At 38.9% G+C, this 19211-nt stretch overlaps 1 protein-coding gene across 1 annotated transcript; it reads right to left on the bottom strand.

Annotated features, from left to right (window-relative positions):
* Positions 1-100: 100 nt before the first annotated feature.
* Positions 101-19164, bottom strand: LOC104363112 (ATR interacting protein). Its single transcript, XM_042799887.1, has 13 exons — positions 18711-19164; positions 17695-17777; positions 15963-16133; positions 15198-15313; positions 14739-14899; positions 13250-13345; positions 12276-12405; positions 10352-11083; positions 9576-9718; positions 8878-8969; positions 7892-7975; positions 7383-7632; positions 101-6129 (listed from the first exon to the last, which is right to left on the bottom strand). Exons 1-13 carry the CDS (start codon positions 19081-19083, stop codon positions 6062-6064), a joined length of 2499 nt encoding a protein of 832 aa, XP_042655821.1. The 5' UTR covers positions 19084-19164; the 3' UTR covers positions 101-6061.
* Positions 19165-19211: the final 47 nt, after the last annotated feature.

Genomic DNA, 19211 nt, shown 5'->3' with positions numbered 1-19211 from the left:
AAGGTTGTATTTATACCTCTGTCTCATTAGTCTTTTACTTGAAAATATTTTCTTTGAGCAGACCAAGAATGCTTTTTATAAGACACTGAGTAGTACTGAATTAGTTGAGAATGTTCAGTATATAATCTTTATTACCTTGAATTGCCAGCTAAGTTTCCAATGCAGGATTTAAAAAAGGTGCAGGAGGGAAGGGAATGACAACATTCAAAAAGAAAAAAAGCCCAATCCCCCACCCAAACTTGTTCTGAAAGAGTTGTTTATCATGGAGTAATCAGGTAGTTTTGCAATGTTACTAATTGAATTTGTTGGAGTTTCAGCTGCAGGCTGATAATGTGTTGCAGATGAAATATAGATCATTTCACTTACAATTTTATTTCACATTCTTCATCAGAATTTCTATCCTTTAACTGGAGACAGCAGACATAATGTATCCTCCAAAACCTCAATGTAGAAGACAACTAAAATTAATGTGTGGGCTAGAAATTATACCAGGAGAATGCAGAGTTGTTTCTGACATTTTTGTTGCCACTACTTTTTAGTTCATCTGTTTTTTTTTTTTTTTTTCCCCCATGACTTTTTAGCAGATGGATCTGTGCAAGATGGCTGAATTTGAGAAGTGACATGCAGAGAAGCCTCCTTCTGTTCAGAGAAAAGCTGTGTGCCTTCCCTTCTCTGCACACAAATCTGAGGAATGTAGTGTTTTGTTTAAAAACTTCATATTTCCTTTAACGAGCACATAGGGCTTCAAAGGTACCTTCACCCTCTAAAATTGCAGCAAAATACCATATAGGAGAGCAAACTGCTGAACTAAAAAGTTGAGAGCTCGGGGTGAGGAATAATGCTGGTTACGTTTCCGTAACTTTTAATCAGCAGTTGTTTATGATAGTGTGACTTTTTCCAGAACAAAACTTGGCATGCATCTTAAAACCCATGGCAGGGTTGCATGGAGAAGCTGAACACAAAGGAGGGAAAAATGAGCAATAATTGCCAAACAAGCAATTCTCTCTTTTTTTTTTTTTTTTTTTTTTTTTTTAAAGTGTGGAAGATTAGGATCATATCTAAGCATGTATGCTGACTTGCCAGGTTTGCTTTAGCCAGTGGTTTGGGGCCTATTTTTTTCCCTCTGATTACTGTTTGACCTCATCTACTTGTATAGCCTGTATCACAGGAACCTGGTCAGATTTACACCTTTCAAGTTGTATAGGAGGGAGAAAAAGTGTGCAAGTTAAACCTGTTAAAGGTGAGATAAAGCTGAAGAAAATATTTTATCCTTTAAAGAGCTTGGGCATCTGTGTTGATGGAGTAGTCTCCTCTGCTTTACCTTTTTATGGCAGTCTCCACTAAGGGCGAGTTAGCCACGTTATAAGGGATGCCCTTCTGTTGTAAAGTGATTTCTTTAGGTTTAAGACACGGCTAACTCCTTTTGTCAGTACTGGATAGTGAGGCGGCACTGCCCGGCGCAGTGCAGCACAGGCCCTCTCTGGTTCCCCTGGGGCTGCAGCGTGGGGCACGGGTTTGGAAGCGATGCCATTTCCATCTCCGTGCCATCCCTCCTCTCCTGCAAGCTGACAAGTTGAGCAGCTGTTTCACTCTTCGTTTCACCAATGCTGAAGAACGGTTCAAGATATGTATAAATTAATCTCTGATACCCGATTTTCCTTGCTGCAGTCAAAGTAGCTTTTAAAGCAGTTCCTGGAGAGTTTCCATTCTAACGTTTCTTGATCTTGCAGTTGGTTTTCATGGTTCACTCTCAGATGTTACTTTGGCCCTGGAATCAGGTAGGATCTGCTTTACAGACTGCTGAACAGGTATCGCAGCACATCTGTGCTGTAAAGGAGGTCTTTAGCCAAACAAATTGTTCAGCTACGTTCTCAAGATACCAACCCACAATGAGAGTAATGCATAGACCAAAAAAAAAAAAAAAAAACAAAACAGAAAAACAAACCAACCCAAACCAGTCTGGTTTGTGTTATCTCTGTTTAGGACACTCCGCAGTTACGTTGTTGGAATATGAAGATAAACTAGCTGGTCCCCCTAGATATTTTCAAAAGCAGGTTACCACTTGAGCAAGCTATTCAGAGCACTATTTTGCTTAGAAGCTTTAGGACTAAAACCTATAAAATCAGTCCAAAGTGAACTCAATGTACCTGCTGCAGGGACAGGGTGCTCAGCACATTGCTAGCGGTTTGCAGTTAAACTTGGTACTGAACATGTTGGCCCTCGCTCTTGGAAGCATTTTGATAAACTTCAGCCACAGTGGGCTTGTAGGTCTTTATAAAGCTTACAGACCACCTTTTCTTATCACTGTTAAATTATAATTTGATACATAGGTTTTAACAATTTACACGGTAGATGCAAGTTTGCATTTGCTGTTACATTCACAGCAGGTAATACACTCCTTACAGGCAGATTACTGCTGCATTTGACCTTAATCATAAATAATATTACTGACTGTAACATAAAAACTTTATTCAGTGGTTAAATTAACTTTCTGTTCTAATAGTCTAGCACAGGCTAAACTTTCTTAAACAGTAATTCACACTAGTGGAATTAATATGAAAAAAAACAACCCAGGTCAGATGCTGCATGCTACATGATGGGGTATTTTGTATTTGCCATCTTCACCTATTACAGCTTGGTTTACAGAAATGTATTTTGAGGCCTGAAATGACACAGAGCAGTTGTCTGTGGAAGTTTGCTTTGATTTGGGCTGGACTAGATGACCTACAGAGGTCCCTTCCAACCTTAACTATTCAATAATTCTATGAGTTGTAGAAAATAAGGTGTTACTTGTGTAAATTCCCTCAATATTTTAGTCAGTGAAGCATCATTTACTTTCTCTCTGTACATAGGTTCAGTAGAAATAAACTGCTGTGTGTTTGAATCCATGCAGTGCCTCAGGTCCTTGAATTTAGCAATGCAATACCTCTTGCTCTGCAACTGTTCAAGGGGTAGTGTCAGTAGATCTTAAAATACAAGTCAGCAAGGATCTCATCCTTTTTGCACAAGGTTGCCCGAGTAATGGGCAAGCCAGTAGAGGTGATTCCTTTCTTCAGCCAGCTCCTGCTGAGCTTCAGTCCTGTCTGCTCAGTACAGTTCAGTGAGGAGGAAAAAGCCAGCTATTCTTAGGTCAGCTTTCGGCAAAGGGGAAACTAGTTGCCATCCCCATGGGCAAGAAAACAGATGGGTGGCTGCTGCTGACTGAGGAATGTGATAATCACATCTAGAACATGACTAGTGTTTATTGTTGTTGCTCAGTACTTCATTATTCAGTCCTGTGACTCTGCTTGATGCCAGAGTAAATTCCTTTTCTCAGTTAATAGAGGCACAACTTATCTATAACATGTTGGGAAAATGCAAACTGGCCTTGAAAAAAGAGCTGCTATGCTGTCAATTCTTTAAGGAGTGTCTGATGAGAACAGTCTGAGTTCTGTTACTTTCTGGTCATGAAGATAGTAAACCAGTAGTTCCGTAATCTGTAAAAATGCTTGTTTTTTTTCAGGGGATGATCAGATGTTGCCTACATGGTTGGATGTCTGTAATCCAAAGAAAAAATTCCAACAGAATGTAAAAAGGCAATAATTACTGAAGCTCAGTAGACTTCCAATAATCCTGAAAAAAGATTGGTCACCGTAAATGATGTAATAAATAATGAATTATGGCAGTTCTGTAAGTACACCTTTTCTCTTTAGGAGTGCGGCCTCTTTTTTCCTTTTTCCTCCTTTTTCCTTAGGAATTTTACAGAAAATGCCTTAATTTTTAAAAGCTACAGTTTAATTTCCTAATGCCATGATGTTACTGTCCTTTCTACGGGTAAAGGTATAGCATTTTGGGCTGGTTTGTTTGTATATAGCCTGGGCGACACCACTTTAGTCAAAAGTGGGAAGAAAACCAGAGTGTAAATGTACAAGTTAGGGTGTTTGTTACAGTGGGTGCATGGGAAGGGATGCAGTGCCAGAAGGGAACAGTTAGGGGTATTTTCCTGGCATTTTTTTCCACAGGTAACACTTCTGTTTATGTAAGGTTTATCAGTAACTTTTACCAAGTTGCCATACACACACCCTTTAGATGACGCCAGGAATTTTTTATAAAAGCTTGTTTAACCGAATTGCTTCAACAGTTTAGGATTCCTTAACTGGTTTTCATCCAGACTTAACAGTTTCTTCTCTGGGTGAATAGGCCAAAGGGGCTTAAATGCATCTTACCTCTATAAACTCAAACTATGTTTAAAGAAATCAGGTGGTGAGAACAGCATAGAGCAGTTGATCAGTGATGGCAGGTCACTGTGTTTTGGGATATTATGACTATCGTATCATTGTTAGGACAGCTCCAAGTTAGCCCCTCACAGAAGGATTCTGCTGGATACTGCTTTACTACTGCTCATAGGGCTATTTTTCAAGAATTATCTTAATGTTTATTTTGGTTTTGAGTAAGGCAGGAGCTATTCTCTCTAGTCCCAAAGTGCTGTGTTTTGTTTTGTTTTTTTGGGGTTTTTGTTTGTTTAAAGTGTACAAGTCAAATGTTTTTATATCATGCTGAAACTTCTGTAGCACGTCTTGTCCAGTGCCCTGGTGGCAGTTCTAGGGTTGTGACCACGCAAGCATACACAGACTCAGAAAGCTGTGCTGGTATGTGCCTGTGTATCCTTCCTTGCTGCATTTAAGCAGAAAAATGGCAGTTGTCCAGGTGCCCCAAGGGACTTGAAACCTTTTACTGAGAGGAGCAGTTGGCAGCTTGTGTTTTACAAACGAACAGGCCCTGCCTGGTGGAACTGTGCTGGCTGTTGCTCAAAGAAAAGGCTTAGCCCTAGGAGTGGAGCTTTGTGCCCAGGAGCTTTGGCCCTAGGGAGAGGCTGGATTATTACACATAGTGATTTCTGGGAAAGTTTTCTTCAAAAGTGAAAGCCAAGTCAAGAGCTTGTTCAGCACACTGGAGTAGGGCTCTTTGCCCAGGCACGCCAGGGCAGGACACAGCCACTTTGGGTTATGACCAGAGAACTGGATGTTTCACAATTTTCCAAGGGCTTCCTTCCCACTGTAGTACTATCCCTCCTCCTCCTTGTCCCTGGAGCCAGGCTTGTTCTGGATCAACTACCTATCAAAAAATGAAAAATCTTCCCAAATTTTTAAAAAATATAAACCTCTCAGCTCATTTTAGTAGTACTAACACTTCCCTTTTTAGGGTCTAAGGTTCAGGTGATGCCTGCAGCTATCACAGCTGACAGATTCCTGAAAAGGGTATAGCAACAGTTCTTCCTCTCATACTCAGTGCTGTATCTGAGGAATGACATTATCACTGCAGTGCCTATCCAGATACTACAACCAAAAAAACCCAGTCTGCACACACTTAAATATCCTTCTCTCTCTCTCCTCAATGTTACCATCTTAGTCTTCTAAGGTAAATTTAAAAAAAAAAAAAATCTAGTATTTTTTGTTTTGGTATCTTAACAGTTACATGTCGAGCAGATTCATGAAATTGAGAAAAAATGGTGAACTCAGGTAATTATTACAGGGGTTTGAATTTCTTCCTCGGAACTGAAGTGCCAACGATAACTTATTTCTAGAAAGGTTTTTTAAAATCACAGTAAACTGTTTATCAACATGAAAATTTTGGTAGTCAAGCAGAAAAGTGTTACAGCTGCAAAAGAAATGAGTTCAAAGGACTTTCACATGAACAAAGGGATCCCAAACATCTCAGCACATTCAGCATCATAAATTTAGCAGTAATCACAGTAAAATGGAGAATAGTGACATTTCCATTCCATTTACAGCAATTTCATAAAGGATGAAATTCATAAACAGAACCAGTCATAAGCAACTGAGTGGTTTTGCACAGCAAAACAGTACATTGCAGTATAATTCTTGCATCAAAATTTCTTTGCTTTCAGTGACATTTAGATGGCACTTAAAATAATCACAGCAAAGAGATGTCTTAGTTGTGCTGCATTTCAGTGCAACTTCTAGATTATCACTTAAAATAGATGATTTAAATTTCAGATTTACACTGGCAATGATTATTATGATTTAGATGAGGAAGGACAGAGATCTTTGCTAGATGTTAGCTAGCTAGAGTCCATTCCGTGATCTTCTGCTTCTGGCTCAGGAGGATACAATTCATCCAAAATCAGCTCTGCAACAATAACAAAAATATCATGTTTCAGAGTCATTTTTCTACTTCATATAGTATAATTATAGCTGATATCTGTTTGCATTTTTAAAGATACTGACTATAGAAGGCTACAACAACTATCCTTTTTCAAGATTCTATGCAAACAGGTCTTTAGATACGCGTTTTGTCATATAACTTCTCCCCCTCTTTTCTTTAATGCCTTTTTAGGCATTAAAGGAGCAAACTATATTGAGCAGTCAATTAAATTTAGCTATTAGTAGAAAAACAGTAAAGAGGACTTTGTTATTTTGCAACTAGTTCTGATTATTAAGTTTAAAACCTCATTTTTGTTAACTAGTTTTTAAAAGTCACTAGGACAAAAGCACAGTATTTCGTGTTTTAAAGGAAGAACATGAATGCTAACTTCAGGTTTGCAAGCACTCATGTGCACCACCATCCCCACCCTCACAAGCTCTTCTACTGTTCTGGTCCGTTCCCAAGCCCAGTTGGACAAGGTGTTAGGTAAAGTTCTAGAAAACCCTGGGACACTGTGGTGGCATGCTTGCGTGATCTGCATTACTGATGCAATACATACACCAACAATGAAGGATTTATCACTCCAACTCTGAAAAAAGCTAGATGCCTTGTCTGATACCTTGTAGCAAGCTACATACTAACATAAGAGTACAATCTTCACATCAGTTCTACAACATATATGTAAATAATGCCCTGAGTGAATGAAGAAATGGCATCAAGGTACAAGGAGGAAAGGCAATTTCGCAAGACTAGCACTCTTTAGGAAATAGACACCAGAAGTGTGCAAAGCAAGGGGCAAGGCTTGATGGACATGGGCTAGAGAAGCTTTTGGGGTAGAAGAGGGAAGAGGAAATGTTAAGGATGCAGGGGGAAAAAAATACAATTACAGACAGAAGGTGTAATGCTAGTTGGAGACTTGGAATAATGATTTTTTTTTTTTTTAATATGGTAAAATAGTGCAGATTGTTCTACTAAAGAGAGCTGAAGTATAGGATTTTGTTTGATAAGATAGTAGGGGCATAGTTCTATAGAGAGAAGAAGATAAAACTACTGAAGAATAGCAGAATAGTGATTCAGTATAAAGAAGACTGAGAAGCAGTAGACTGCCTTCTGAGGTCTGAGCAACAAACATCCATGGGGTTTGGTACATGGCACTTGTTAAATAAGGAAAGGGACAGAAGTAGAATTTCTATTTCTACAGCATGGAAAAAAGCCAACATTATCGTTTGACTCTTTACCTTCACAGGCACTTAATTTCTGAGTTTTTCTTAGGATGGCTCTTATGCCTGGCATGGCTTGATCATATTGATGGAGAACTTCCAAACAGTGTTCGTGAAACAGCTTATCTTTATGAGACAGGCTGTGTAAGAGTAAAACAGCATCCCGTAAAAACTGGATAATTTGTTCCTTATATGCACATAAGTTGTTCTCAGATCTTCTAATCTTCATCCACTGTCTATGTAACATTATAATTAGTGCCTTAACCACCTGCAAGAAAAAAAGTGCCTCAATACACAAAAATTATAGTCGCAGAAAAACTTACTTCATTATAAACTGTTTAATTTCTTCAAAATTACAAATTTCAGAGTATTTTCCAGAAGCAAAAGCAAGCTTCCTAGAAGGTAGCATTCTTTAAAGTACAGTACACTTCAGTTTCATTGTAGCTAAGAAAAGGGCAAAAAGCTATTTCAGCATTGAGTACCTTTAAGTTCTCAGTAGATTAAACTCAGCCACTGTAGTGACGTACCTCAAGATTACACTGGCAGTCTGTACCAGGCAATAAAACAGCAGGACTGGAACACCGCATACACCTTGTCAGGAGTCTAACTGTCTATTACAAAAACACACAGACTGCATTATATTGGGTACTAGGGTTCTGCAGAATTATCAAAAAAGCTGCAAATAAAAGGAGGTAGAAGTGATATTTCATTTCTAGTTTCAAACATTCTTGTTTTCTTTCTAAACAGCTGATCTTTTTTTACCCCAAAGAATTCTTAAGGAACTTTACAGATATGGCATTTGCCTTGCACAGAAACTTTTTCAACTTCCTGATGAGGAAGGCTAATGAGGTGCAGTGGGCCTTAATTCACTGCACACAAACAACATGCTTACATTTAATATAAGAAGGTAGGTATGGAGATAATGAAAATTATTAAAAATTATTTCAAATGAGAACAGAGGTGGAGCAAATAGTAGAACCTCAAAGAAGTCACCACTGTCAGTACAAACACTACAAATTAAGTTCAAACACTATTCTTCCTGTGTACAATCACGGCTATTACACAGCAAGCTAGCATTTACACTGAATACAAAGAATATAATCTTAAATTGCTACAGCCTGCCTTTTATATGTAATAACTCATAAAATACAGGTCAGAAGTAATACAATCAAAATGAAATGTAAATCTTGCTTCTTTTTACTCTACCAATCTAAAAGCAAAATAAAGTTCAGTGTTGAACACTTACAGCCATCCTAGGATCTTTCTTGTTTTTCCAGTGACTTAACTATGACTATTATGACCAATGTTCTCTTTAAGAATAGTTACTGATCCAGTTTCAAGCAGCTACTCTTAAAAATCAGTGTAATCCCTTACTGCAAGCCAATACTTTCAGTGTTCTATTTCAGCTGGAGAAAGAACTTATTTTCAGAAAATCTGTTCATTGCCCTGCTCCTCCCACTGCCCCCAGCTGAAAATAGCAGGAAAAAGCACAAAAACAAACAGCTGTGGTTACCTCTTGTTCCAGCTGAAGCCAAAGCATTTCAGATGCTGATTTATCTGGTCTTGATGTAATATACATGTACAGTGCAAGAAGGAGGCAGGTGTCTGAAAAGAGATGACTCTGTTCTTTTCCCAACTAGTCAGTTGCTTATGACAAAAATTAACTTTGTTGGACATGAAAACATTTCAGAAAATACAGAGTACTATCCTGGGCCTGGCGATACAGGCTCAACTTCTTGCTTTATTTCAGACACCCCAAGCAGTGCTGAAAAAACTAGTACCTCTAAACTTTATATATGTGTTTGTGGTAATACTGTCCTACCTCACTCATAAGGATCTGGACAAATACTATTGCTCATGCAAAGTACTGGAGTCCCTAAACTCAGTGTCATGAGCGCAGATAAATTAAACTTCAAATCTCCTCAAAAGCTCTTTTTTCCTCATTAACATTTAATATGATAAACATTAATTCAGAAAGCAGTTTTAAAAATCCACATAGGTCTCAAAAGCATTGTATGTAACAGATACCATAAGAGAAAATACACTTCAAACAGTAACTGAAGCACTGCACTAGAAAACAAATTTTCAGGTACCATAGGAGGCTTTTTGCTTTTTGGGGTTTTAACACCTTGGAGAAGGCCTACTTGCATTACTTTTTAGTCATGCTAACATTCAACTGATAACAGTTCTCTGTGTTATGCAGTCTTTTACCTGAATGAGAACAAAGTTGAGCAACCAAGATGTGGTGTTGAGCAAGAACAGACAACAGTCGCACGGTCAAAAGGACAGCAGGCAAAGGGGTCTCCGAACACAGGCAATGGAGCAGGATCTGGCTACTCAGTAAGTGCTGAAAACTTCAAAAGAAAACTCAGTTAGAAATGAGAAAAGCACCAACAAGTCAAAAATACATTATTTCTTGTACACAGCATCATAATTTGTGCCTTTTTAGCCCTTCAAAACACACCTGATCTCAACATACATGTCAAAGTACACTGAAAAACATACCCTGTTACGTTTGGCAGTCAGTCTTCAGTTCATACTGTGGTTGTGTACATTAGATCATTAGCAGATGAAATGCCTCACTTTTGAGAGTGGCATTTTACCTACCAGAATGAGACCCTGTGCTTTCATTCCTTACACATCTCCCAGCAATTGCAAAAAAACCCCAAATGAATGTTATAGATCTGTCGATCAACTGCATATGGCCTTAAGAAGTTTTCTCACTTTCAAGTGACAGCTATGCAATGAGGCAACAGCATCTGCTTCATAAAAGCATCATAAATCTTGTTACTGATCAGGGGTCATTATCACATCCGTTAGCAGAAAAGGCAGTAGAAAGATCCTCAATTGCTGCTCAAAGATTATCTGAGAAATGTGACATTCTCTCATATATGTCAAAACTTCTACTGTCATCTGCACGAATTAATTTCAACAGAGAATGAAAACTGCTAAATGAGTCTGAAATAATTTTAAAGCTAAAGACTTACTTTATTAGCAAGTCCATTGTTGAATTTTCAGCTAATTTCACCAAAACTTTTAGGCTTTGGTTCAGTATACTATGAGTCTGGGAGCCTCTTGTAGCAGAAAAAGCTAAAACCTGAAGCAGCTTTTTAAACAGAGAATGTGGAGTTTGACCATTTCTGGAAGCATCCTGTGGGGCTACGGGCAGCCCTCCTTGTGTCCTGGTATCTTCTTTATTATCACGCTGATTATCACACAACACAGTTTTGTCCATCTTGGAAACCTGTTCATCTCCAGCAGCAGAACTTTTTTCCACTTCAGCAGACAGCAATGTGTGGACAACATCCCAGCTATAAAATGCCAAATAATAAAGAACACCCAGCGATATAACTGTAGTTTCTTCAAGAGACAACCTGAAGTCCTCCTTACTTGACACCGTATTTGCGTTGGTTCTGGAAGACACAGCTGAATGGCTTCCACAAGAACCGTTCACTGACTTGTCCGCCAATTGTACCGCTTGACAGTATGCACCAATATGGTGCTCGACCAAGGGCAAGAGATGCACAGCACCTCGGACCTTGCAGCGTGTGAGGTGCAAGAACTCTCTCTGGCTTTCTGTTGGGTTTCCTTCAGATAATCCTTCGTCCATAGCAATGAAGTTCAATCCTGTTATTGCAAGTTCTTGAGCTTCTTGCAGGGATACAGGAGGAGCAATTTCTTCTTGAGTTGTCCTGCTGTTGGGTAGTTGTGTGGACTTCCTATCCAAATAAAATTAAAATGGGAAATACTTCAGAAGAAAAGGCAGAGAACACAGTTGAAATTTGAGTTATCCATATTCTGAATCAAATAACAGAAAGGCTAGAGTACTAAGAGATGTCTGTTCCCCAAATAAAATGTACATTGGGGAAAAAAAAAAATCCTACTCCTTGATACCTGCATGAAGGAGCAATTTCAAAGCACTCCTAAGTCTTGGGAAAGCAGTCAGAGCTTAGAGCTGAGCAACATCAGCTGTAGCCACTGTCTGAAACTACATTTGAAACTTTGGCTTTCCAATTTCATTCTTTTGATAACCTGCCATATATTATCTTCTCCTGATGTTATTTGGTAGATTCTGGGAAGAACAAGTATCTGTACATTACTGATCTGTAGTATGTGGGGGCCTTTAGAGAACTATACAGATAATAAAAAATTATTTTCTTGGCCAGGGAGGTGGGGAGGGAGAGAAGGAGAGTTCTGCTATTAACTAGTCAACTTGCAGCTACAAAGGCCAAACGCACCACCTCCACTTGCATAAATGGCAAGGGCCACGAGACGTGAGCCTTGCTATGGACCCACAGAACCCAAGAATTACTAATGCAGTATCATATCAGAAAAGCAAAGGTATTTCAGGAGCTACAGTCTAATTCTTTAAAGTGAAAAACTATTATAATTTATATCCAATATTCCTATTTAAAATGTTTTGCCAGTCACTATAAATAGATTTTGGAAAATTGCACATATATTGTACATTACAAATTGAACACAGTTTAGACGATATAAAGCCTACTGTTCTTTTGATATTTTCAACATTTTCTTCCCACTTAACTCATGATCATGTATATATGCTTCCCTTGTTGCAATGCAAGTTTTATGTCCTTAACTGGCTAACAATAGCAGCTGCTAAGTCACTCCCAGGTTTTATAAAACCTGTTTTGGTGCCTTCCCCTAATATATAATTAACCTAGTTTATTTCTTAGGGTTGTTCCACTGTTTACCATCTACAATAATCAAAGATTAATAATCAAAGATGCTGAATGATGTTCCAAATTTTGCATTAAATAGCCTAAGCAAAACTGCATTTAATGCAAGGAATGAGCTATCCTACATGAATAAGCATTTCTTAGTATAGAGAATGCCACTATACTGAGAACATGTCAAATACACTTTAACAAAAAAACCCAAACAACTTACTTATCCAAATAGTTAGGCTGCAGTACAGCTCCAGGTAGAGGCTCAGAGGTACTGCTAAGAAGATGACAGAGTCCGAGTAATGACCCAGGGACGATGGGCTGTTTCATCAGTGCATTTAGTAAGATAGAACCTGAAAGGGTATGTAATTGTCTTTGGAGTAGCTTTACTATCAACTGCAACATCAACAACAAACAACAAAGAATATTTCAAAAAGATTGGCCTTATTTATAGTGCTCTCAAACTCAAAATAATTTTTTCATTACAAATCTTCTTTCTCTAAAAGAGAATTATTTTCAGGAAAAAATAAATTAAGATACAATTTAAATATTAACCGAATTATATTTAGAGATATTTTAATTACAATCCCATAACAGCAAAATAGCTCGAGCCAAATGATCATGTATCCCAACTATCCTGGTGACTTGCCCTCCATGTTCCAGTCCAGACAGTAAAATTTAGTGTTATTCTATTCTGAATTGGAAATAAAATAGTACCCTGAAAACTTCCTGGTATTGGCTGTTGTAAATGTTGCTTTGTTGTTTTCACCTTAATTTAACAAACAAAAAAAAAAAAACCAAAACAAATAACAACAACAACAAAAAAACAAAAACAAAAGCATTTTCCTGTCTTTACATCAGTTTACAATAAAAAGCATAATACATTAATACTGAAAGAGCCATCCCTGTAATAAGATGCCTCTTGATCCATATCATCCCATAAAGCAAAACCCAGGCAAACTTTCTTCTGAAATAGAATAACATAAGAATGTTGTTAGGATGCAAGATTATATTGTCACCCGAAATGCTTTACTGCAAAATCAGAACATTCAAAGCGAAAAGCGACTAGCTGAACACCACTGTCCTGTGCAGTGGCACTGTATGCAGCAGGCTCCTCAGCACGACACTGTCTCGTAATGACCTCTGAGCTGTTCCTCAGAAATGCTCTCTATTTCTGTATTAGCAGAATTAAGTTACCTCGTGCGTTTCGCTTAGGTACAGAATTGTAGGAACTGTTTTTTCCCATTGCTTCATGCTTCACAGATAAAACTTCAGGATGGGTTATCTTACTGTCTAAAACAAACAGTAATTATGAGTCTAATACGAGAACTACATTGCTTATATACCTGTAGCTATCCTTTACACACATTCAGTTAGCCATAGCTGTTATATAGTAACTAAACAGATAGTAGATCATTAAAAAACATTTGTCTTGTATAACTCGGATATGTCAAGCAATAATTAAGAGCTGTGATGCAAGCAGAACTGCTCCACAAAATAAATTAGAAAAGCGAATAGCATTTCACCTTTACTTTCAGATGTACCACAGATTGTTCAGTGTTACTGCTCTCAACTTTTCTTTTAGGAAAAAACAATACCTTAAGTTGAATTCCCACTACTAGCAGAGATCTACATGACTACACTAGTTAAAAATCAACATAAAATTCTAAGAAAACATTTAAAAACTAAAATTGTGCATTTCATAATCTTTCAATCATCTATGTGTCACAATTACTAGCCAAACTGAAGCCAAAAGCCTTGCAGGGTTCAGAAGACAAATAATCAAGTGTGTTTTTCAAACAAATAGGGATGTTGAGTGTTGTTACCATAATGAACAGTCAGGAGGCTGAAAAAATAATACTAATGCTTTAGGGCTATTGTATTTTTCTTTTCGATAGAGTACATAATGCCTATACGGTTTCAGATTAAATACTGTAACTGACAGTTACATCTCAGATTTTTCATGACTCTTCATGTAAGGATTAGTTGATAATATCCAAATTTCTTCCATTTATTATTTCCTGTTGGAAACATGGCAGTCAGCTGCCATAAAAACCCACCATTTTTGTTTCATATTATAGGAATCTTCAAATATATGCATATATTAATTTCCTAATTTCCCATTTACTCAATAAATTTCAAGATACAATTTTGTGAGAATTACTGTCCTACACATAAAAGAGGAAGTGAGTATACTGTTTCAGTTGTTTCTTTCAATACAGCTAAATTTGTACCCTTTAAAATAAAATCCCCCAAAAGGTCAACTTGAAAATCAAAACCACAAGAATATATAAAATACATTAGCTGACTAGCAGACCAATTCAGGAAATAGGCAAATTATTTTGTATATAAGAAAGGCAGATTTAACAATTTGGATATTTTAGTTCTCACGTAATAAATAAAAATTTTTTGTTATGGCCAATAGCCACTTCATCATTGACATCCCGGCATCTGGTATATAGGCATTGCCATGGTGTGAATTAAAATGACCTTGATACAAATTTCAGTCATATCTATTTAATGCCATTTGGTATAAAACAGAAAGAAATTTAAGCAAAACCAAAATAAAATGTTTTTCTCTACAGTGAACTTACTGAGACTGTTCAGTCATATAGCACAAAAATCCTCATCTAAGGCAGAATGTTCCTATGCAGCTAAATATGTTGCAAGCTGTATATGGGTTTACCTTCTTTGACTGAAGCAGTTGAGGCAGTCGGATTTCCTGAAGAACATGATGGCTTACTGGACGTTTCAGCATTGAAGGATTCCTTCGTAGGAAAAGATCTTCTTCCAGGCTGTGGAGAACATCCTTCTGATTTCACTTGTATTGCAAAATTCTTTTTAGGGCTAAAATAAAAATTAAAACTTAGATGAATCAATATTTTGAAATTACTTTATTAAACAATAAACAAAGATCTATTTACATTGATGTTTGAAAGGTAGTTCACTATAAACTCTTTGCATTTCTGTCACAGATACAAGGAAGGCTCTTCTTGAACAAATTCCATAGAGGTCACCAGACTTTTTTGGCTGTACTTTTTAAAGACAATGGAGCTAAGTGGTACATGGAGAAAGAAAATCTCTTCAATAGTTTAAGCACAGATGTTGTAAAAAGGAACACAGATTCATCTCCCAAAACTCCTACCTTGGCGCTAAAACCGTCTGAGTAGCGTGTTTATTTCTTTCACAGTTCTGAAGTCTTGTTCTTAATTCATTCATTTCTGCATCTTTGAACTGCAACTCTGACTGTAATGACAGTAACTGGAAGAGGAATTAAAAAGATGGTTTTACTGTTACTGAATAATTCAGAGGTGTTATAACTGCAGAGCAACAAGAATTACTGTAAAATTTCAAGATTACTGTCTACTTACTGTGAACTCTGTGCAAGATCTCCATTTTTATGTATGCTAGTCCAATTAATACTATCTTAGAAACAAGTATCAAAATTTCAGGCAAGAGACATGACTTGTTAAGAGACCAACTGCCACGGAGAGCATGACTACAGTGAGGCCGTGAACAGCAGAGTAAACAGGACAAAAGTAGCCACTGTCCTCTTCAGGGCTTTCAGAAAGATGACTGCAACAGGAATAGCAATCTGATCAGAGTCATAAAGCATGTTCTGTCGCTTTTTTCCATTCTAAAATACATTATAATTTTAATGTTCTTGGGATTGCTTAAAAAAGGCAACAAGTAAACGAAAACCTCTACCACTTGCATTTTACTCCTTTATTTTGGCAGAAGACGACCCTCAGCAATTTCTTACAAATGCTTCTAGATAAGAAAATAAAAGCATACATCATTTGGAAATGTCACATAAATGTTCTTCCTTTGACTAGGTGGTCTGTGATATCATTAAGTCATAAAATTAACTTCTGCATGTGATGTGCAGGTAATTGTCATATTTACAAACCTTTTTGGAGAACTCTTTTTCTTTTGCACTTAAGGTCTGAGATTTTTGCTGTTCCAATAGCATGTATGATCTTTTCTGTTCCTCCATAGCACACTCCATCTGCTGCATGGAGTCACGCAAAATTTTAATTTCTCCATTTTTAGTAAGAATTTCATCCTGCATTTCTTTCAGCTGCAAACAGATGAGTTCCATTAAAGGATATATATAACTGAAAGTATGTATTTATGTAACTGAAAGTATGTATTCATATCATTACGTGGTTGAAAATTAGGCACATTTATACTTTCTAGGGAGAAAAATGCTCCTGTAACCCAGTTCAGAAATTCTGCAATGTTGTTTCTAATCTTTTTCTGATTAAATCAGGCCTAGCTACTGTTTTCGATAACAGAATTATGAAATGACAGTAAAGGCACATCTTCATATACCATCCTGGCATCTGTCAGAGACCATTCTTCTTCCCCTTCTCTGTGATTATGTTCTTTTTGAAAAGTATTCTAGTCACACACATCAATAATTTATTCATTGTTTGGATGGTAACAATTATAATGCAATTAAAACATTTCATCTAGCATGGCAGCCAACAAGCATGCTGTCCTAAGACAAGTTACCACCCCCAGACAGTATCTTCATGACATATATACTCTCTAATGCTGTCTGAACAGCCATCACCACCCAGAGACAAGACTTTGGAGAGGTAAGGAGTTACCCAGAAAAGCATGGAGAAAAAAAAGCAGAAAGATGCCTCTCTACCCCTAAGTAAAATTATGGTTTACCCCCATGTTGAACGCAGTGTTCAGGTAGGAGCTTCCCCAATACAGGAGGATTTAATAGAGCTGGGACAGATTCAGAGAACAGAGGTAAGGGTGATGAGAGAAAGGTAAATAGAGTAGGACCCTCCCATTTGGGAAAAAGCACAACTGTGAGGAAACAAAGGTCTACTGAGGTGTGAGCGCTATAAGCAAGTTATTCCTTGTTTACTGCCTCTGGTAACAGCCAAGCCACACCCACTGAAAATCACTAGGTGCAAAGTTCAAAATTAAAGCAAAGAAGAAACTTCCTGACACAATGTGTTGTTAATCTGTGGACCTCTTTCACACTAGAAGGTATCCAAAACCAAATACCCAAGTGTTTTAAAAAAATACACTACAGAATATTAAATACACAGATAATATTTCTAGACTGGGAGATGCCTACATGAAATTCTACCAGAGGCTAAAAGGCTATTCTGGTAAAATACCATCATAAACTTGCTCGGGTCTTGTTTTCTTCCTAAGCTGTCTGCCAAAAAAGGATGGATTTGGTACAGGCATTTGTACCATCTTACTTTTCTGGACCCATTTCCCCTCCACCATATCTTTCCATAACAGATCATCAGAAGGTAAAATAACATAGCACAACTTAAAAGTCAGTTTACTTTCTTAAATCTTTAAGTTGCACAAAATGACTCTTGCTGACTAGCTAATGGGACAGAGGAGAATCGATCTGACAGGAAACAAGTAAAACTGACAAATTTGCATTTGCTAATCCGAAATGACCAAGAAATAAAATACTGCTCTCACACTTAATATTACTAGAGCTGTTTATAGTATGATGCTTTTAATAGGTCCACAGATTTCAAAGATTACTAATCAACTTGATTAGAATGAGATACTTGGAAGCAAATTTATCCCACCTTTCAGTTAGCCTTATCAAAAAATGTGGTATTTAGAGGGGAGGGGAAGATACTGCTAACCTTCTGTTTAATTTCTTCATGCTGTGTTTGCAGTACTTCAAACTGGAATGCATCTCTCATCAGACTATCTTCTGTACTGCCTCCTGGTGCAGAAAAAAGCCGAGATCTGTTCTGAAGCATGGATGATGTATGTACATCACTGATGACTTAACATCAAGCTTTTGTTATTTGCTATTACATACGTCTGCATATCTTGTTATTTATACTGTCGCTATAAACAGGTAAATTGCACACATCTGATCACCACAGTAACTTTCTTTAGAGCTCGTGCATCAATTCTTAAAAAAAATAAAACCCTCCCCTCAAACATTTCTCATAAGATTATCACCATCAGTATGATGGCCCACAGTAAATGCAGCATTTCCTCCAAGGTAATTTTAGTTAGTGCACCCTGCACAGGTAAGGGTTAACTGAAAACTTTCTGACCTGAAGAGATTACAAATGTTAGCACTGCAAAAACATTCTTACAGGATTTAAGCCCTCTGTACTTTAATAATGAACAAAACCCTGGATCCTTTTTCAAAGTAAACCTGAAAATCAGCTGTCAATATGAGACATACTATGCGTTTACTAGTGAAAGTTAATGGTTAGGAAAACAAAATCTGGTAGCTAAGATGCACGATATTATAAATGATAGTTAAACCCTGTTAAAAGTTTATGAAAGTCGTTTGTTTTATTGAACGCGTTTAAGCGGCAGTGTCGACGTTCCAGGTGCATGTCCCGGCACACGCTGCCAGAGAGCAGGCTCCCAGTACCGCCCGTTTTAACGCTACGTGACCGCTCGGGTGTCACTTAGAATTTCAAGCAGCTCCCCTAGCAGCCGGCACCACCGTGCCGCTCCAACAACCAATTCCTAACGGGATGACAAGCATTTTCCCCAGCAGTTCAATAGCACGGGGCGGCTTCAGGACCCCAGAGGTGACCGCCCTTGACTCGGGACCGGGCCGTGCGGGCAAACCCACGCACCTCGCACCGTGGAGAACCACCGAACCGCCCCCCCCCGCGGGTACACCGACCTGTCGGCTTCCCCCGGGGCAGCCCCACGGCCGCCCGCCGCTCGGCGCCGCTCGCCCCGCAGGCACCCCACGCGTGTTTCGGGAGGCCCGCCCACGGAGCGGCGGCAGCCTCCTGCGACAGCGCCTGCGAAGCCAGGATGTCGATCTCCTCCAGGTCGTCAGCCGTGAAGTCGTCGTTGTCCCCGAAGGGGTCTCCCGGCGCCTCGCCGGGCCCAGCCGCCCCCGAGCTCTTGGGGCGCTTGTGGGGCGGGAAGCCGTTCTCCAGGGCCCCGTCGCGGCCCGCCGCGACTGGAGGGTCGGCCCCGGCCCAGCCCGCCCCGCACAGCGTCGGGCCGCTCCGCTTCCGCGGCCCAGGCGGGGGCTGCGCCGCCATGGCGGGGGGGGGGGGGGGGAGGGGGGGGGAGCAGCGCTGGGGCCCCCCCCGGCCGGCTCGGGGGACGGACCGGACCCGCTGACGGACCCGCCGAGCCCACGCGCCGCCAGCTCCGCGCCGCCCCCCCC

This window comes from Tyto alba, unplaced genomic scaffold (genome assembly GCF_018691265.1).
Source record: "Tyto alba isolate M040663 unplaced genomic scaffold, T.alba_DEE_v4.0 Super-Scaffold_3, whole genome shotgun sequence".
NCBI lineage: Eukaryota > Metazoa > Chordata > Aves > Strigiformes > Tytonidae > Tyto > Tyto alba.
This window is presented reverse-complemented; position numbering and strand designations above follow the sequence as displayed.

Bases quoted from the DNA above. Each gene is read 5' to 3' on its own strand.
- LOC104363112 (XM_042799887.1), bottom strand. From the start codon at position 19,083: ATGGCGGCGCAGCCCCCGCCTGGGCCGCGGAAGCGGAGCGGCCCGACG. The intron at 16,134-17,694 runs GTTAGCAGTATC...ATCTGTTTGCAG, and splicing joins ATGAAGAAATTAAACAGAAG to CTGAAAGAAATGCAGGATGA. The intron at 7,633-7,891 runs GTACGTCACTAC...TTTTTCTTGCAG, and splicing joins ACTGCCAGTGTAATCTTGAG to GTGGTTAAGGCACTAATTAT.